Source organism: Artibeus jamaicensis, unplaced genomic scaffold, assembly GCF_021234435.1.
Source record: "Artibeus jamaicensis isolate MK-2021 breed Jamaican fruit bat unplaced genomic scaffold, CSHL_Jam_final contig_525, whole genome shotgun sequence".
In the NCBI taxonomy this organism is placed as follows: domain Eukaryota; kingdom Metazoa; phylum Chordata; class Mammalia; order Chiroptera; family Phyllostomidae; genus Artibeus; species Artibeus jamaicensis.
In genome coordinates, this window is record NW_026521874.1 from 16,702,442 (window position 1) to 16,720,413 (window position 17,972).

General features: G+C 53.3%; 1 protein-coding gene across 2 annotated transcripts; it reads right to left on the reverse strand.

The window, feature by feature from the left end:
* Positions 1 to 6,915: 6,915 nt before the first annotated feature.
* Positions 6,916 to 17,722, reverse strand: LOC119064924 (SEC14-like protein 4). Of its 2 annotated transcripts, none has more exons than XM_037166835.2 (12): positions 17,614 to 17,722; positions 14,799 to 14,874; positions 13,249 to 13,292; positions 12,920 to 12,979; positions 12,603 to 12,791; positions 10,803 to 10,898; positions 10,464 to 10,524; positions 9,391 to 9,474; positions 8,981 to 9,087; positions 8,773 to 8,912; positions 8,513 to 8,682; positions 6,916 to 7,386 (listed from the first exon to the last, which is right to left on the reverse strand). In XM_037166835.2, exons 1-12 carry the CDS (start codon positions 17,665 to 17,667, stop codon positions 7,247 to 7,249), a joined length of 1,221 nt encoding a protein of 406 aa, XP_037022730.2. In that variant the 5' UTR covers positions 17,668 to 17,722; the 3' UTR covers positions 6,916 to 7,246. The 2 variants fall into 2 exon arrangements, with proteins under 2 accessions (XP_037022730.2, XP_037022729.2); XM_037166834.2 differs by having other exon boundaries at positions 12,887 to 12,979.
* Positions 17,723 to 17,972: the final 250 nt, after the last annotated feature.

A 17,972-nucleotide genomic window follows, 5' to 3' on the forward strand; every position in this document is an offset into this window, starting at 1 on the left:
CAGTTGGTGCAGAGGAGGTCCAGTGGGTACGGGAGTGAGCATTGCTGGGAGGTGGCAAGTTAGTGTGTGTGTGTGTGTGTGTGTGTGTGTGTGTGTGTGTGTGTGTGTGGTGGCTCAGACCACAGGAAGGTGAGGCAGGGGTGGTCTAAAACAGGAAGATGGGAAGGGAGCTGGGGCCACCTGGCTGGAGTCCCAGTGGTGCCCTGGGAAAGACCTCCCGGGCACAGTCTATGTTCATTTCCGTTTTTAGGTAAAAAATATGTGAGTGTGATATAATTCACACAACACGAATTCGCCATTCCTAATGTATACAACTCAGCGATTTTTAATAGATTCACGAGGTTGTACAACCATCACCACTATTTTCATCCCCCCCCCAAAAAAAGATCCAAACAGAAACAAAAACAAACAACCCTGTACTGTTAGCAGTCATTCCCATTTCCTGCTCCTTCGGTCCAGCCTCGGGGGACCACTAATTTACTTTCCTCCTCCCCATTTCCCTCTTCTGGCTATTTCCTGTGAAGAAAATGACTCAGTATGTCATCTCCTGTGTCTGGCTTCTTCCTCTTGGCATAAGTTTCCAGGGTCCATCCGTGTTGTGGCAGGAATCAGTGCCTCATTCCTCTCTATGGCTCCTCAGAACCCTTTTGTGTGGCTACACCACGTTTTGTCTATCCATCATCTGCAGGACGTCTGGGTTGCTCCCCCCTTTGGCTGTCATGCACAATGCTGCGATGAACATTTCTGTACCAACTTTTGCAGAAGCATAGGTTTTCAGTGCTCTCGTGTATGTCCCTAAGAGTGGAATTGCTAGATCATATCGTCGTTCTGTTTATCCTTTTGAGGAACAGCCAAGTTGTTTTCCAAAGTGGCTACGCCATTGTACGTTTCACCCAGCAAAGCGTGAGGGTTCTAGTTTCTTCACACCCTCCCCAACGTTGATTCTCTGTTTCCTTTCTAAGATTACGGTGGCTGTCCCAGCGGGCGTCACGTGGTGCTTCTCACTGTGGTTTTGACTCCTGTTTCACGGCTGACTGAAGACATCAAGAGCCCTTTCACACGCTTGCTGGCCACTCATATGTCTTCTGCAGAGAAGTGTGTATTCACATTTTTTAAATGTCTTTATCCATTTTTATATTAGGTTCTTGGTCTTCGTATTGTTGACTTGTAAAATTTTTAATAGGTTCTGGATATGAATCCCTTATCTGATGTAGGACTTGCAAATATTTTTTTCTACTCTGTGGGTTGTCTCTTCACTTTAGTGTCCTTTGATGAAAAGAGTTCTAAGTTTTGATGAAGTCCTACACATCTACCTTTTCTTCCATTGCTTGTGCTTTTAGTATCATAGCTAGGAAGACATTGCCAAATCCAAGGTCATGAAGACTTTACCTCCATGTTTTCTTTTGAGAGTTTTATGGGTTTGGCTCTTATATTTCATTCTTCTCAGGGAGGCACATGGCTCCGGAGTCAGACACCCTGGATTCCAATCCTGCCCGAGCAAATGGCCGTGACTCTGAGCCTTTCCTTTCCCTCCTATGTAACAGGGACAACTATATTTATGTCACAGAGCTATCGTTGACAAAAGAAATGTCTGAACCTGTAAAGAATTTTTATGATTTTATTTGCGCCAAACCAACAACAATGGCTAGGGAGCAAAATCTCAACAGACTGAGAAAATGCTCCAGAACAGGCAGTTCGGCAGGTTATTTCGTACATTAGAATGGAGGGAGGAGACGTGGGGAGGGTTACACGAAATCCACTGGTGGTAGATTAACGGTGGGGGGTAGAAAGCGAAGTGCGGGAAATCACCGGAACTGGATAAAAAGTAAAATGGAGAGACACGTACTTCTTCTTCAGGGTAGTTGTGCACGATACAGGGCCATCAGCATTTATGGCACACGGGGATAGTATATGGGGAACCGGAAACCCATGAGGGGCTCTGTGGTCTCTGCTCTGGTGTGGTAGGTGTCTCCTAGGGGTCTGGGAAAGGGGATTACTCTGACATCCCAACGGTACGTTATTTTAGACGCAAATGGACTGTACACAGGCTCACCTAAAGTAAACATGGATCTTTGTCAAGGAAGCTACAGGCCTAGGGTGTGACTGTCTACTTGCTTTTAGTTAAGAATTTTTATGTTCAGACCATCTGAGGTGGTTACCTTTGGTCTCTGAGACTGTAGGGCCCACCCTGCAGGCCTCCCCTGAGCTTGTCAGGGCTCGTGTGGGGCCCCTCTTTTACCCACACTCTCATGAAGAGTCAATAAGACGGTGCAGGTGAGCAGCAGGCCTGCACAGGGGCTCAGCAGATGGCATCTGTTATTTTTTTGTAGGGTTTTAGGGGGCGTCTTGGGAGTGCAGCCTGAATGGGTGGCTGGGGATGAACAGGAGACAGACACGAGGCAGACAGTGACTCTGTTGTGTGATGAGCCCTGTCCTGTTGCTCTGAGAGCTTGGAGAAGGAGCCCTAACCCTGCGAGGGGCTGCGTGGGGAAGGGGCCCAGGGAAAGCTGCCCAGAAGGCGGCTCCAGGGGCCTTGCAGGCGCACAGAAGACTGGGGAGGGAGTCCTGGGCTGTGGGTTCGGCAGGAGCAAAGGCAAGGGGGCAGGAAGGAGCTTGGTGAGTTGGCGCGTGCGGGTCATTGGGTGAAGCTGGAATGTGGGTGCTGTGGCCAGGTCATAGAGCATCTTGTAAGTCACCAATGAGACTGACCTTTCCCAGAGGGAAGCTGCCCAGCCAGTGAAGGGTTGTGCAGAGAATGGTGTGAACAGATTCTCATTTTGGAAAGGTTTTCCTGGCTGCCCTGTTGAGTCAGGATAGGAGAGTGTAGGAATGGGCGCAGGGAGACTCCTGGGTCTTTCCTAATAATCAGGGTGGAGGCCCCATTTGGCACAGTGGCCATGGAGAGGAAGTCAGGGTCCAGAGGTATTTGGTAGCAAGCCAGCAAACGGCACAACCAGGATCTGCCTCTTCCTTCCACACCAGAAGGCCCCACAAATAACCTGGGCCTGGTGAACTTGGCCTTTTGAGCCTCAACTCACCTGCAAAGCTGCCTTTCATGAACTAGATGCTGGGGGACCCTGTTTATACTTCATGGGGCAGACACATGGCTGACCCAATGGCGCTCTGTGGTGGCCTCAGCTCGGGCCTGGCACAGTGGCCTCCCCTGAAGTACCAAGTGTGAAGCTGCCCAGCCAGTGTGCTCATTAAGTTCTGATGCTGTCTGCATGTCTGCATGGGTGGGTCCTGGCTCACAACTGGCCTCCTTGTCTTTGTTGTGTGACGTGACAAGTTTCTTCCTGCTGAGAGCCCCGATCTCCTCATTTGTCAGCAGGAAGATGCTTCCTGCTTCAGCTCAGGCCTGGCACACAGTAGGGTGCAGTATAGCCGGCACTGCTACATCTGATCAAGAGACACAAACGTCTGAGAAACTTTCTACCGACTCTGGGGTGTCCCCTAACTCCAGCACCTGGTTCTGACCCACTCAGTGTCCCCTGCCCCAGTCTGGCCCTCCCTGGTGGGGCCCACTTGCTCCCTCGTCCCCTGAGAGGCAGGGCGGGGGCACTGCTGGCAGCACACCTGGGTGCTTCTGGCTCCACCTCTGTCATTAGACACAGAGCCTTTGGCCAAGGCACTTGCGCTCGTGAGCCTCAGTTTCCTGGCCTGGAAAATGGGGCCGTGACTCCTGTTTCCTCCAGGGCTGCACGCGAAGGGGCGATGCATACTGTGGTGTGCTGTTGAAGGCCTGCTCCGGGCAGCTGTGCTTGTCCCACAGCGGTGTCCCCTCTGGTCCCCTCGGCTCTTAGAAGGCAAGCTGAGCTGGGGTGGGAATTTGGCAGGCAGGGAAACCTTTCCAACTGCTCTCAAACACCCATATGGGCTCCCCCTCATCTCCCTGCCTCCCCTGGAAGATTGGGGGTGCTTTCCAGCGAGGACATGGCCAGGAGACGCAGACCCTGCCTCCATTCCTCTGGAGAGGTGAGGCCAGGTATTTCCAAACACCTCCTTTTGAGCAAGAGTTTTGATCTGTGGCATCTTGCCAAGGTTTTGTCATTCTTTCCTGACAAACAACAGACTCTGTTTCATAACCTCCATTATTAACAACTAAGTGTACACAGTCGTTCACAAACAGCAAATGCCAGTCAGTGCTTACCACTGTCACCTGAGAGCCCTCCTGGCTTTCCTCCAGCCTCGAACACCCGGCTCCTTGGTTGGAAGGCTGAACCACACCTGGCCACCCCCACTTATGCTTCAGCTCTCCCTTCAGGGATCCCCCCCTTGGGCAAAGCACACCTGACACTGCCAGCGTCATCCTCTGCTGGATGCTCCCCCAGAATTTGGCCCCTCCAAGCTTGCATGGTGGAGACAGGCTCACTGGATAGTGGATTGCAGTCACCTCTGCCTCTCTCCACACAGGCAACCTTCCTGCTGGCGATGTACGGACAGCCCAGCTCCTCCGGGTCCCCAGAGCCTGGCGCTAGACAGATGCTCCGTAAACTCTGATGAATAAGTGAATGAACAGCAAAACGAACTTCAGGCAGGCCAGCCCCTCTCTTGTCTATATCTGGTCTACTGTCTTTAAAATTTTTTTAATCTTATTTTTAAAGATTTTATTTATTTATCTTTAGAGGGGAAGGGAAGGAGAGAGGGAGAGAAATATCATGTATGGTTGCCTCTCGGGGGTCCCCTGCTGGGAACTGGCCTGCAACCCAGGCACGTACCCTGACTGAGAATTGAACCGCGATCCTCTGGTTCACAGGCCCACACTCAATCCACTGAGCTACACCAGCCAGGGCTGTCTTTTTTTTTTTTCTTAAGTGACAGTGTTAAGAGTCGAGGATGGGCTGCTGAAGACATGGCTCCATGTGCAGCTCCCAAAGTGTCCCCGCCCCCTTGCCAGGTGGGAGCTTCTGTTATCATCTCTGCAGGTGACTGCTACCGGCCCCGCTTGACTCGAGGCGTGCTCTGTCTGCCAGGTCTGGGATTCAGAGTCGCTGGAGGCCGCACCTGACCCCCTTGTTTCAGTTGTATCTGGGTGGATTCTCTGGGATTGGATTTTGGGAGGAAACTAGATGAGGCTGTGCTCCTGGTGGGTAATTGGCTGTGTGGGTGGTTAGAAGGGCAAGGGTCAGGGGTCAAGTCCATAAACCCCTTGTTTTTAGGCAGGAGGTTGTGAAGGTAGAAGTGAGGCAGTATGAGCTTTTGTCATAGGAAAAGGTGGGCCCAGCAAAACCAGGGAAAGGGTCCCCCCAACCCCAGTGAGCATGCCCTCCATAGCCTGCCAAGGACTGTGGGAAATGGCTCTGGGGTGCCCGTGGGCCTCAGAGTTCCCCAGACAGGGCTGAATCGGGGGCAGCTGCTCAGAGGGTGGCCCCGCAGTGCCACATGGGTGGTGGGAAAGCCCGGGGCGTCTGGGCTGTGGAGCGGCCTAGGACTTCTGCCTGACCACCAGCCCCAGGCCGTCTCCCTGATGCTGCCACAGCAGCTTCTCTTCTCGCCAAACTGCTCAAACATCCCCTTAGCTGCGCAGTGCCTCACAGCACTGGCTACCAGCATTTCATTTCATTTAGTTTGCTTTTTATAGCATCAGAACCCATTCAGACCTGCATGGGAAACCATGAATGATGGTTTCCCTGCCACAGAGGCAGGGCCTGGGCGTGCCAGGCCCTCACACAGCTCACCTGAAGACCCCTACCTTCCCAAGTCTCATCATTTTCTTGCTAAAAATAGGTCCTGGGAAATCTAGAAACTTCCTATAAACTGGAGAAAATGAAATCACAGACTCTAAGGGCAGGAAAGGGGCCAGAGCCTGGCTTCTTGGCAGAAAAGCTCCTGGACAGTGGTACCTGCTAAGGTTTCCAGTCTCTGGGGAGGGCAGTCAGTCCCTGGGCAGCCAGTGTGCTAATGACTTACAGGGAGAGCCTCTTTCACAAAGACATTGGACCACTCACTCCTGGGGACATCGCCTGGTGGATGGCACTCCTATGCCCTGTGGACTGAAGGACAGACAAGCAGCTCATGGGCAGAGATCCAGAGCCGAGGGCCAAGCCGCCCAGGGCCAGAACTTCAGGAATGCTGGTGGCCACTGGCCTGGCCCAGCTGGAGAGCAGGGGGCAGGAAGGGGAGGGGGCAGGGTAGAGCAGCCCGGACTCCCAGACCCTGTTCGATGACTTCATTGCCAGCCAGAGTCAACCCACAGAGCCAGTTTGATGGCTTCCTCCATTCATTCCATGGCAAGCTTGGCTCCACTGGGTGCAGTCCACCCAGTAGCGCAGGTGGTGGTCCCGACTGCACTGCAGGCACCAGGTGGCCCAGCTTTTGAGAAATACAAGCCATCTCTGGCCAGCTGCTGGGTTGCAAAGTGGGGTCAGAGGTTGGGAGCTGACCTTCAGCTGTCCCCTTGGGAGACACAGAAATGGAGGAGACACTGGATGCTTCTCTGAGAAGCGAGTCAGAGCCTGAGATGCGTGCCCTGGGACGGCAGCACGTTCTAGCTCATTCCAGCACAGTCCAGCTTACTCTGGCTCCGCTTCCGTGCTGCCTCTACTCTGAGGCACAAAGAACCCAAGCTGAAGGTCAGCTGGATCACAGCAGGTGGGGAGGGGACAGGGGCCACCGGGGAATCCCCTGGAGACTCAGGCTTCGCCCACTCAGCTCTGTGCAAGGCTAGCATGGCCTTTTCTCCTGGTGGTTACACTTGCTGGGTCTTGCTCTTCATTTCTGACTTTCCCTCCAAAGGCAGAACAACCCTAGAGGGGCCTGGATGCTCTTCCGGAAGTGACTCCCTCAGCCCTACCCTGTCCCTTGACCCAGATGCCTCTAGCTGGCCCTGCCCATTTCCACTTAGCCCCTTTGTGTGGAGAATTCTGCCTCCCTGCTCTTAGGGCCTGAGGCTGTGCTCCCTGCAGGGCCAGCCCCCAAACCTGGATGCCAGGCGTGGCTGAGCCCTGAGACAGATGGACCTTGTCAAGCAGACTCAGGGCCCCTTCTGCAGGCAGGTTCTTTCTTGGGGTTCTCGTTCGCAGTCTTTCCAAGCAGGGGATAAGATGCTCATCTGAGTCCACTGGGTGTCCCCTTCCTGCTTGGCCACTGTGCCAGGTGGTCCCGTGAGGAGTTGAGATGGCCATGTAGGGTGAGTACTCTCTGCACTCACCTCCAGCACCACCCTGCCTGGGAGGGTAGGGGACAGGGAGTGGGGGGACAAGGGGGTTGGAGGGCACAGGCACAGAGGCACACCCAGGGTCTTTCTTCATTGTGCTGGGGGCGGTCCTGTCTCCTCGAGAGCCCAAAGCTTCTCCTGGGAGGCCTTGTCAGGGAGCAGCACCTCCACGGTGTAGCTGACCTTCTTAGAGTGCATCAGGCTGTAGGTGTTGTCAAAGCGCAGGACATCTGCAAGGATGGAGAAGTAATCAGGCAACTTAATCCCGACCCCTCTGAGAACGTGGCACCCTTGGGAATCAGCTGCCCAGGACTGTGGGTGGGGCTGGAGGGTCAGCCACTGCTCAGCTCCCAGCCTATTACTCATGGCCATCTCTTTGCATGTTGCTTGAGCTCAATAAAGGATTAATGATAGCCACCAGCATGCATCTGCCCTTCCTAGGTGCCAGGCATTACATCAGTACTCACAGCTCCCTGAATCCTCAAAGTAGCCCCATGGAAGGTACCATCATCTGTGTTGTATGAATGAGGAAACTGAGGCTTAGAGAGGTTGATGTGACTTTCTGATGATTACAGAGCAAGGGAGGGGAAGGACTGAGATTCCCATATCCCAGTGCTCCAGAAGAGAGGGCTGAGCTCCATAAAGGCGCTTTTTCATTGTGCCTTTCACAGAGGGCATGTCCTTCAACGCCAAAGGTCAACATGAACGCTGGGTCACAGTGAGTCACCCAGTTCCTGTTTCCACTCTCCTAATTCTCCCTTTCCACAAAGATAAACCAGGTATGTATTAACTAAAGCATTAGCAAAAAATCATTCTCCTCCTCCAGAGGAAATCAAGCTTGGGTTCCCCCTTCTAGGTCCCCTTTCGACAGAGGTGGGAGGTCTGTGATGCTCCCATGCAGCACTGTTCCTGATAAAACCGACCAAACTGTAGCTGGCCTGGGCGGCCTGGGCGGCCTGGGAAGGAAGGACAAATCATCTGTTCGGGATGCCCAACGTACCTGGGCGGTTTGGGACCCCTAAAACTAATCTCATGCTGTTTATTTACCCAACTCTTGGCCTGCCCAGTTCAGTGTAGAGGCTTCCCAGGAGCTGAACCCATGGCCCCAGGCTGTGCATCCCACCCCACTCTCTACACTGAGTCTGCCTTGTATCCTCACCTATGGCTACTCATCAGATCCAACACCTGGAGCCAACTCCCCTGGCACCTCTGGCATCTAGGAGCTTGCACAGACTCCCACACCCTCTCCGAGGGCTACAAATAGAGGGCAAAGGGAGAAGCCAGACTGGCAACACGTGTCAGCTCATTTCTTTGCTAGGAGAGAAAAATGACTCTAGTGAACCCTGACGCTCTTACAGATGCCAGCCTTGAGGCAGGTGAGGCTGCCGTCCTCGGGCACCAGGTGGGCGTTGTAGCGCTGGCTGGGCAGCACCTCCGTCATCTCCTCCACTCGCTGCTTCTGTCCTTTCTTGGTCTTCAGGAAAACTCCAAAACCGATGTCTGACCCATCTGATGCAAACTGCCACCTGCAGGGGACAGGGCCCCACTGATGACCACCTGCCTGGGCTCCAGGTTCCTCCCAGCTGTACTCCGGTGTGAGTGGCCTGTGTCCCTACCTGAGCACACAGCCCGGGAACAGGATCTCATTGTCCACCTGCAGGGAGGAGCCACGGCCAATGGTCACCGTGTGATCGTACTGCATCCTCACCTGGTTTTGCAAGTAGTACTTCTTGGGCACCTCGCCTCCGTGGTTGATCTGTGGGTAAGGGTGGGTGAGTGAAACCACCAGTTACCCCTCCCCCCCATTGTCTGGGCACCCTGTACCTTGGTCAGGCACTTGGGATTGCCATCAGGGTCGGTCATGGTCCCCCCATACTCCATGGGCAGCTGGTCGGGGCTGATGAACTTCAGCAGCTCCTGCTTCCAGTTGCCTGTGGGAGCAAGAGAGAGGCCCCGTCGGGGCTCAGGCTTTGCCTCTGAAAGGCAGAGGGGGCCAAGCCCTGGGAAGGTGCCTGATGTGCCCTTGGCTTGCTCTCCTGGGTGCCCACTCATGAGATCGCCCAAGAGCTATACACAGCCACCTAGGTTGGGGTCTAGGGCTCAAAGCCTTGTCTGAGTGTGCAAAGGCTGCTGGGAGTCAGAGTAAGGAGAGAGAGCCAGGGAGAAGTGGGGCCTTTAGCCCTGACCGCTGCTTCCTAGGCCGATGAGCACAACCAGAAGGCCATGTCACTTACCTCCCAGAATCACTATCTTCTTTCGAGTCTCCTCACTTATGAATGGCTTGACCAAGTTGAAGGCCACAGGGAACAGCTTAGGGGCTGAAACACATGAAATTCCCTGGGGAAGCTGGACCGGAGAGGACTTGGATATAGAAGTCACACTCAAGGGCATGGGCTAGACAGGAAGTAGACAGATGGAGATTGTGACTCTTCCTGCTCTGTGGCCCTCAGCCGGTTACTCACCCTCGCTGAGTCTCAGAGCTATTAATGACAACTACAAGGTGGTGGTGGAATCTAACGGTGTATGCCTCACACTTGGCACAGTGCCAGGCTTTCAGAAGTGGTTGCTTTCCTTATTCAGCCGGAGGGCTTCAGTAGCATTGATTCCCCAAAGTTGCCTCTTCCTTTCCACTCTCAAGGTTTTCCCAGGTTGCCTTGGGATCCTCTTGGGTGCAAGTAGGTGGGGCACCTGCCTTAGAATGCATGTCCCACCTGAGTCACGCCGACTTGCTGGGCCATTTCTGTGTACCACCAGGCTCTGTACTATGCCTTCTCCACAGACTATCTCCTTGAACCTCACAACTGTCCTAAGAGGAAGATGCCACTGCATCCCTATTTTACAGAATGGGAAAACTGAGGCCCAGTGAGGTGCAATAGACTTGTTCAAAGTCACAGAGCTAGTTAGACAGGAAGCCGGATCAGCCGGCCCAGAGCGCATGTGGTGACCACCTCACTACGTTGCTGTCATGGTCAGGGACCACTCCTGCCCACAGTGAGTCCACCAACCTGTGCAGTCCGTGGACCACATATTACCAGTCCACACCCAGATAAGTAAAGAAAATAACAGCACACATTTAGAAACTTACAACTTATTTGACATTACTGCACAGGCATTTGTATATTCCAAAAGTATCAATCTGTGAAGGATTCAGCTAAAACACACACACACACCACACCCCAAAACCAAACCAACCAACACAAGAACCCATTCTTCACAGAGGATGGGTTGAGAAACCCTGAATTCAGTGGCTTACCCACTGCCCATCCCCTGCTCCCCACTCCTCCCTCACCGCCCAGCGAATCCTCACCTCGAATAACAATTAAATGCTTCACCGTCTCGGGATAATTTGCATCCAGGAGGACAAAAAACTGTAGAGTCAAGGAGAGTCAGGTTTAGGCCATACTGTGATATTTCTGCCTGGCTTTGGTGGCCTCTGAGGCTGCTGAGACAAGAATCCCCATCCCCCTACACCCCATCTGCCCATAAGCATGTCCTTTGTCCTCTTTCTCCTTGCAGAAGGTACCAGGGCCAGCTCCACTGGCTGCTCTGTGGGACCCCTGGGTGGGGGCACACTCCCCTCCTCCATGGTCTGAAGCTTGTGTGGGCAGCGGCTCCCCAAAGGCCTCGAGCCAGCTGCTTACTTTACCTGCTGGTAGACGTCCATGGCTGGCTTCCACAGGTGTTTCAGGCTCAGCCCCTGCATGTCAGCCACCATTACCATTGTCTCTATCTTCCTGCCCAGCTGCATGGGGCAGAGCAGGTGTACAGGTCAGACAACAGCTCCAGCTGGGAGATACTGCCCAGAGAGACCTGGCCAGAGCTTCCTACCTTCCTACGCCCCCCCCCCCCCCCCGCACTCCCAGCTGCCCACAGTGTTTTCCAAACAGAGACATTTATCTAGGGTCTGCATTTAAGCCCTGGTACAGTGGCCCTTATCACACAATTTGTTCAAAACTATTGCCTGAAATTGGCTAACCCTGGAATTAAAATCATTGTTCCTCATTCACTGGGCTCCTTGGATACAATGTTATACCATGCTGGCCACTGTCTGCAGTCCCGTGGCTGTGTCCACAACCCAAGCTGCGCTGTCAGCAGGCTGTGTGGCTCTGGGTGGGTTTCTAACTCTCCAAATCTTACTTTTTTCCCCCTCTGTAATATGGGGATAATTCCAGGCTCTGATAAACTCGCTGTGAATCTATGAGCCTAGCGCCTGGCACATGGCTGGTCCCTAATGAATATTAACAGCTATTGTTAGTAGTATCATCATCACCATAATTATTGGCTCCAATGGAGACATCACTACCACGGAAGACACTGTTTTGAACCTTTAGCATCAGCCATCTTGTTTGACAGGCATGTACCTATTCAAACCAGGCACTAAATACAGTGCTTTGCAATTCTCTCCTGCTTGGCAAAGATCTCTTTGGTGTCTAGTACTGAGCCAGAGGCTGGAGACCGAGGCTGGGTCCACGTCATTTGGAGTCAGCCATCCGCCCAATCATCCCACAGTCAAATAGCTCCCTCTGGGGGTCAGTCTTCTTCTTAGGCTCATTAGACACTTAGATTCATAAAACCAACAAGGCATTCGATTTACCCTGAAGGTTACAGGCCAGGGAACACAGAGGCAGGGGCAAGAAGATCTGCAAAGGTGGGGTGAGCCCTTCTGGGCTTAGAAGCCCAGTGTCCCACAGGACTTCATATATATGTTTAAAGATTTTATTTATTTATTTATTTTTTAGAGAGAGGAGAAAGGAATGAGAAAGATTGATGTGTGAGAGAAACATCAGTTGCCTCTCACATGCCCCCAACTGGGGACCTGGCCTGCAACCCAGATATGTGTCCTGGCTGGGAGTCAAACTGGCAACCTTTTGGATCGCAGGCCAGTGTTCAGTCCACTGCACCACATCAGCTGGAGCAAGGACTCCACAGTTTTTTAAAGCAACTCCATAGTAGCTTCTAGGGACCCACAAGGGGATGTGTCCAGTTTCTAGGGTCAATGGGCTCTGGGACATCCAAAGTAACGGCTCCACCATCAGGTAATTACAGTCATGCAGTTTATAATCACAGGACATCTTTTCCACAAGCAAAGTTGACCACCCACTGTTCCCAGGGTTCCTGGGGAACAGAAGAGGGCATTCACTGCACCCAAGGTCAGCATCTCACTTAAGGTCAAAGGAGAGGGCAAAGGGCTTTGGGGACCCTTGGCTCATGCTCGCAGAGAGGGCCATGCCCATGTTGATGATACTACTAACAATAGCTGGTGGGAGACTGCAGGAGAAGCCAGGTTTCACCAGAGCCTGGAATGCTGAGGGCTGGGGGGACGCAGGGGCAGGGTACCTCCCCTTCCCAGTCCTGGCACCACCTTTTAGACACACTGGGCCTAGCACAAGCCCTTCCCCCCACCCCACCCCTTTAACACTCCCCGACCCTGGCCCTGGCCACTCACCTTCTGGCTCTGCAGCTCACACTCACGCGAAATCATCTCACAGATCTTGATACGGTTCCGGATGAGCTCCTGCTTGGATGCTGACAGAAGGAGGCCCTTCGGGTCACTGTTACCAATGATTTCGAACCACAGGGGGCAGCCATCATAGTCGTAGCCACACAGACTGCCTGAGTCGTACAGCTTGATCACCTGGGGTGAGGTCCTGATTCAAACCAGCCCACCAAGCCACGTCCCTTCCCCATCAGGTGGCGGGACATGGTGGTGGGGAGTGAGGTGGGGGTTACCAGATGGCCTGGGGGATGCTTCGTGAGGCTTACTTCTGAGGGCTGCCACTCAAGGATATTTTCCAGGTCCTGTTGCTTCCGGAACTCCAGGTGCTGCAGAGACAGGGCAGGACCTGCAGACTGCCTGCCCCAAAGGTCCCCCGCCCACGGCCACCAGATCCTGCCGAAGCATCCCCAGCCTCTACCAACATGGAACTGGGCATGGAGACACTAGGAAGAGGACTGTGAGGGACCTGGTTCCAATGCAGAGAAAGGGTCCAAGGAGGAGAAGAAACGTGACAATGGGACAGGACAAGGGTCCCCACCCTTTGTTGCCAGTCCCTGGAGTAGAGTGTGAGGGAGGCATGAGAATGGGGCCTCACCTTCCGGATCATGTTCTCAGATTTCTTCAGGTCAAACTTCTGAGCTACAAGGAGAGTCGAGATGAGAGGAGGCTTGAGGCCAGATCTAGAGCAACCTATTCTCTGAAAAGTCATGAGGCAATGACGGGGTACCCTGATTTTCCTGACACCCCAAGGACACAACGGGGAGGAAGAGTTGGTTAAAATGCAACGATACTTAATTCTTGAGAAGATTTCGAAGGGCCCTTGACTTCAGTTTCCAGGCCTTTAAAAACTATTCTAAATGCTGGCCTAGCCTGTGATATTGGACACGCCGCTGGGAGCAGAGGTCCCCTGGGTGGTAGGGGCGGTGCAGAGCACAGGCTCTGGAGGGGCAGGCCGATTTGGGCTCCAAGCCTCATTTTGTCCTTTGATTTGCTGTGCAGTGCTGAGCAAGTCACTGAACTTCTCTGAACCTTAGTTTTTAAATCCGTTAAATGGGAATCGTTTCTTTTTCAGAGTTATTCAAACAATAGCATGAGCCAACGTGCTTGGCACATTACTTCGTTTGCAGGTAGTGCCCAATACCTGACAGATGTCGTTGTGATTACCAATTTTAAAGAACTAAGCCATCTTTGATTGAAAACATAACGCTTGCTCTAGTTTAGAAACTCAATGACTGTTGCTCTCTGAGACCGCTGGTTCCCTGAGGAACGTGTCCAGCGATGGGCCTTCAATAAGATCCAGGAGCAGAGACTTTTCAAATGGAAGACCTGATCATGAACCTTCAGGAAAATACCACGGAGGCCACTGGTTCTGTCTTTTTTTTTTTAATCCTCACCTGAGGATTTTTTTAAAAAATTGATTTCAGAGAGCAAGGAAGGGAAAGAGACAGGAACAGAAATGTCAATAGGTTGCCTTTTGTATGTGCCCCGACTGGGGATTGAACCCACAGCCTAGGTGTGTGCCCTGACCAGGAATCCAACCCGCAATTTTTTTGGTGCGTCCAACTGATTGAGCTACACAACCAGGGCCACCAGCTCTGTCTTGATTATCAAGTTCAAAATCCATTGTATGGGGTATACTGAGTCGAAATAAATTTCTTCGTAAGTTGTGGGGTGGTTTCTGTTATTACAATCATTTTACACTGTTTCAGCAATTCCTAGAAGACACTCCTCCATCCTTAATTACATCTACTTCCTGAAGTGTTTGCTGGGCACCTGCTTGGTACTGGGTTCTCTGAGGAGACCACACAGCCTTGTCTTCGAGGAACTGGGGACCCAATTAGACCAAATAGACCCAAAGGCAGGTCCTGAAGACTATGTTCAGTGATACCTGATTCAGGCCTGGTCAGGCCTGTCATCCTGAGAACTTCCCAGGTGTTACCTAACTTCACCTGGACCCTGGACCCCCCCTGGTGCTAAGCACTACACCTCTAACGACAGCCAATGGGGAGGTGCCATGCAGGTTTGAAGGGGAGCTCAGATTCTAGCCCAAAGTGGGCTGATTCCAGAGCCCACACTCTTTACCACTCTGTGGCCCTGCCCCCCCAAAGCCCCCCACACCTTTTCCTGAGATCCCCACAGCCTCACCTCGCAGCCAGCGCAGGAGGAAGTAATCATCAGCCTTGGGCAAGGTGGGCAGCAGGTCCTGGAGGCTGTCCCGGAACTGAGGGGGCGATACGGTGTTAGATGGGCTCCCAAGACCCCCAGGACCCCCAATCTCGTCCCTGAATCTCCCCACCCTCAGTCAGCTGTCAGCAGTCAGTCCTGCCCAGGGATCCTGCAGAGTTGGGGACTGCACAGTTAGCAGCAGCTGCCTGGGCCATTTTGCCACCTGCGGATGGGGCACACCTACCCCTTCAGCTCACCATGGTGGGAAGAGTTGTGTCCTTCTCCAACTTTGGGGGATCTCCACTTCCCAAAACCCTCACTCTGTAAGTCTGAGGTGGCAGCCCTGCCATTGCCATTTTTGTGAACATCCATGGTGAATTTGGTGCGAGCCAACCAGAACATTTTAGAAACACTGCCCCTGATACTGCATCTTGAGGGTTCAAATTTTGAAGCAAGTTACTTAACCCCTCTGAGCCTCGGTTTCCTCATCTGTTAATGATAAACTTGTGCCAATCAAAGGGGTTTGTACAGGGAAAGCACAGCACCAGGCCCAGCTTACAGCAGGTGCCACATAAATGTGAGCACACAGCAAACACGGACTGCCCGCAGCCCTGGACAGCAGAGTCTGTGGAATAACCCCTGGCAAAGGTCAGCAGAGAGAGCTGAAAAAGAAGTCAGAGCTGCCCCATCAGGGCTGGGCGAAAGGAGGGCGGCCGACCCATGGGGGGTGCCTTTGCCTTCCGGTAGAGTTTGGGGAACCATCTGGGAGTCTGGGTTTGGAACTGAGGCTCAAGTGTGAGATAAGAAAGGAGACACCAGTTCCATGGGGATGAAGGGAGCTGAAGATAAGGCCTGGAGGGCTGGATGTGCAGGGGAACCCACGACTGAGAATTTGGGATTGGAGACAGATGGCAGCAGAGCCCCAGGAAGCTGTCTTGATGACCATCCCCCAAACCATCTTTCGCTTTATGGATGACATCTAAAATAAGAATGCATTCCTGTATTGGTCCTGTAATTAAAGAATGAATAATCAGCTTAAACATCGCCATTGTTCATAACCTGAGCAGCAGCATCTGCTATAATGATCACCAGCTGGAGATTATCATAACAATAAGCTAATAATCACCAGGCATCTGAAATGGAGCTTCTGGTACCTTGTACAGCTGTAGCCTCTGGGATCCTGAGGAAGCTTCTTTGGGGAGGTGGGGGGCGATACTATCGGAGAAACAATAACCCCACACCCCTCAGCCTCTCCAGGTGACCAGATTCCCTCCTTGGAACCTCAGGATGTGCCCTGAGGCAGGTGGAGCAAAGGTCACATCCCTGCTTGGCAGGTGAGGAAACTGAGGCTGGGAGAAGAGGGGGGAGGGGGTTCTCCCCAGCGACAGAGTAAGGAAGCCGCAAGGTCAGCAGGAGTCCGAATCTTCCAATCTCAAGGCCACTCCACTTTTGAAACTCGTGTCAAGGAAAAGAGAAAGATCACTAAGCAGATGCTGGGAAGGAACTGAAGCCACGAGGAGGTAAAGTCGATGGTGGCTTATGGGAAGGTAAGAGCGGCCTCTGGCAGTGGGGCTGCCCGTGGTGGGAACTCGGTTCAGGAAAAAGCTAGAAGGAAACATTCCGAGCACAGTCGTCTAGAACATCTAGAACGCTGTGACCATGGGCGGTGGCTTCTCCTGCTTCTTTCTACTTTTCTCTTTTCCCCTAATATTCAAAATAGAATCTGTTTCTTTTTAATAATGGTAAAAATAAGAGTAAACTCTTTTTACATTGTTTAAAGTTCTTTGGCCCACAGACATCCCCATTGTAATTCATCCTCTAAAACCAGGTGTCCAGCCCCTCTGAGAAGCCTAGCCTTCGGGGCTTCTCTGAGGTCACTGCCAGTGGGGGAGGGAGAGGGTTCACCAGGGGACCCCTTTTCTTCCACCTGAGGACCCTTTGTTCATCTGAGACCCTCTGCTGTTGAACCTCCTCCTTTACTTGTGAATTCACCCAGGGGACACATCATTCACCTGGGACCCCTCTCTCCTTAACTAGGAGTTCACGCGGGGTCCCCCTCCTTCACCAGGGGTCCTCACTCCTCTCTGGAAGACCCTCGCATCCTCCCGAGGGTAGGAGCCTCAGCAGACATCATTCTCCACATGTCTGAAGCTGCTCTTTCACAGCCCCCAGGTGCGAGCCGGGGCTGTGACCACCCGTCCCTGCAACCTGGAGTCACAGTTTCCAGTGCCTGGCCACCTGCAGACCACATTAACTCTGTGGCACCCAGGCTTGGATATGCTCCCCCTTCCCCGTGGCCATGACCCTCCCAGGCGTGGCCTGCTGGACGGTCTTGAAATCCCCCAAGTCTCCTCCAGTCCCCTTTCATGGAAACACTGACAACCGCGACAGAGCTCAGGCCCTAGGGAGGCAGAAGGCCACAAAGGAAATCAAATAAATGTTGCAATCTGGGCAGGATCTGGGAGTCTGCCCAAGGCTGCCCTCGAGTGGAATGGCAGCGCCCCTGCCCCATTGCCCTCTAACCAGAGATCAAGAGCCAGAGCTCTGTGGCCACGAGTGCGCAGGAGTGGAAAGCTGGATTGGGAACCACTGTCGCCGAGAGGAGGGCTCCCGTCCCATGTCCTGTACATAGCTGCCTGGGCAACTGGCAGCAGAATGTCTGGTCAGAGGCACTCTGGAGGGTCTCCATTCCCCTCTGTACAATAGAGGTCTCAGCCCCAGTGGGCAGCGTCAGGCTGCTGGGTCCCTCCCCAAGCCTCCCGGCTCTTGGCTCTCGGCCCTCGAAGATCCTCACCCTGGCCAGTGCCTCCTGTTGCTGGGGGCTCAGGTCCCCGACTCGGCCGCTCATGTTGCTTGTGGGAGCCAGGCTTTGCCGCTCAAACTGCTCCTGTGCGTCTAGTTTTGCCAGGCGGGTCAGACATGAGTCCCGCCCAGATGGGAGAGCCCCGCCCCGCCGGGTCTCGCCCCGCCCAGTCTCGCTGCTAGTTTCTCCTCCCCTCTGGGATTTTTGCCCCTGGCAGTCACGGTAGTCGTCCAGACGCACCTTACCCGTAGCAAGAAGGTGACTCGCCCCCAGAGGGGTCCCAGGCAGCCCCCAATCCCCCCAGGTGTCCTCATCCCAGGAGCCCCACATGGCAGTCAAGGCTGAAGGCA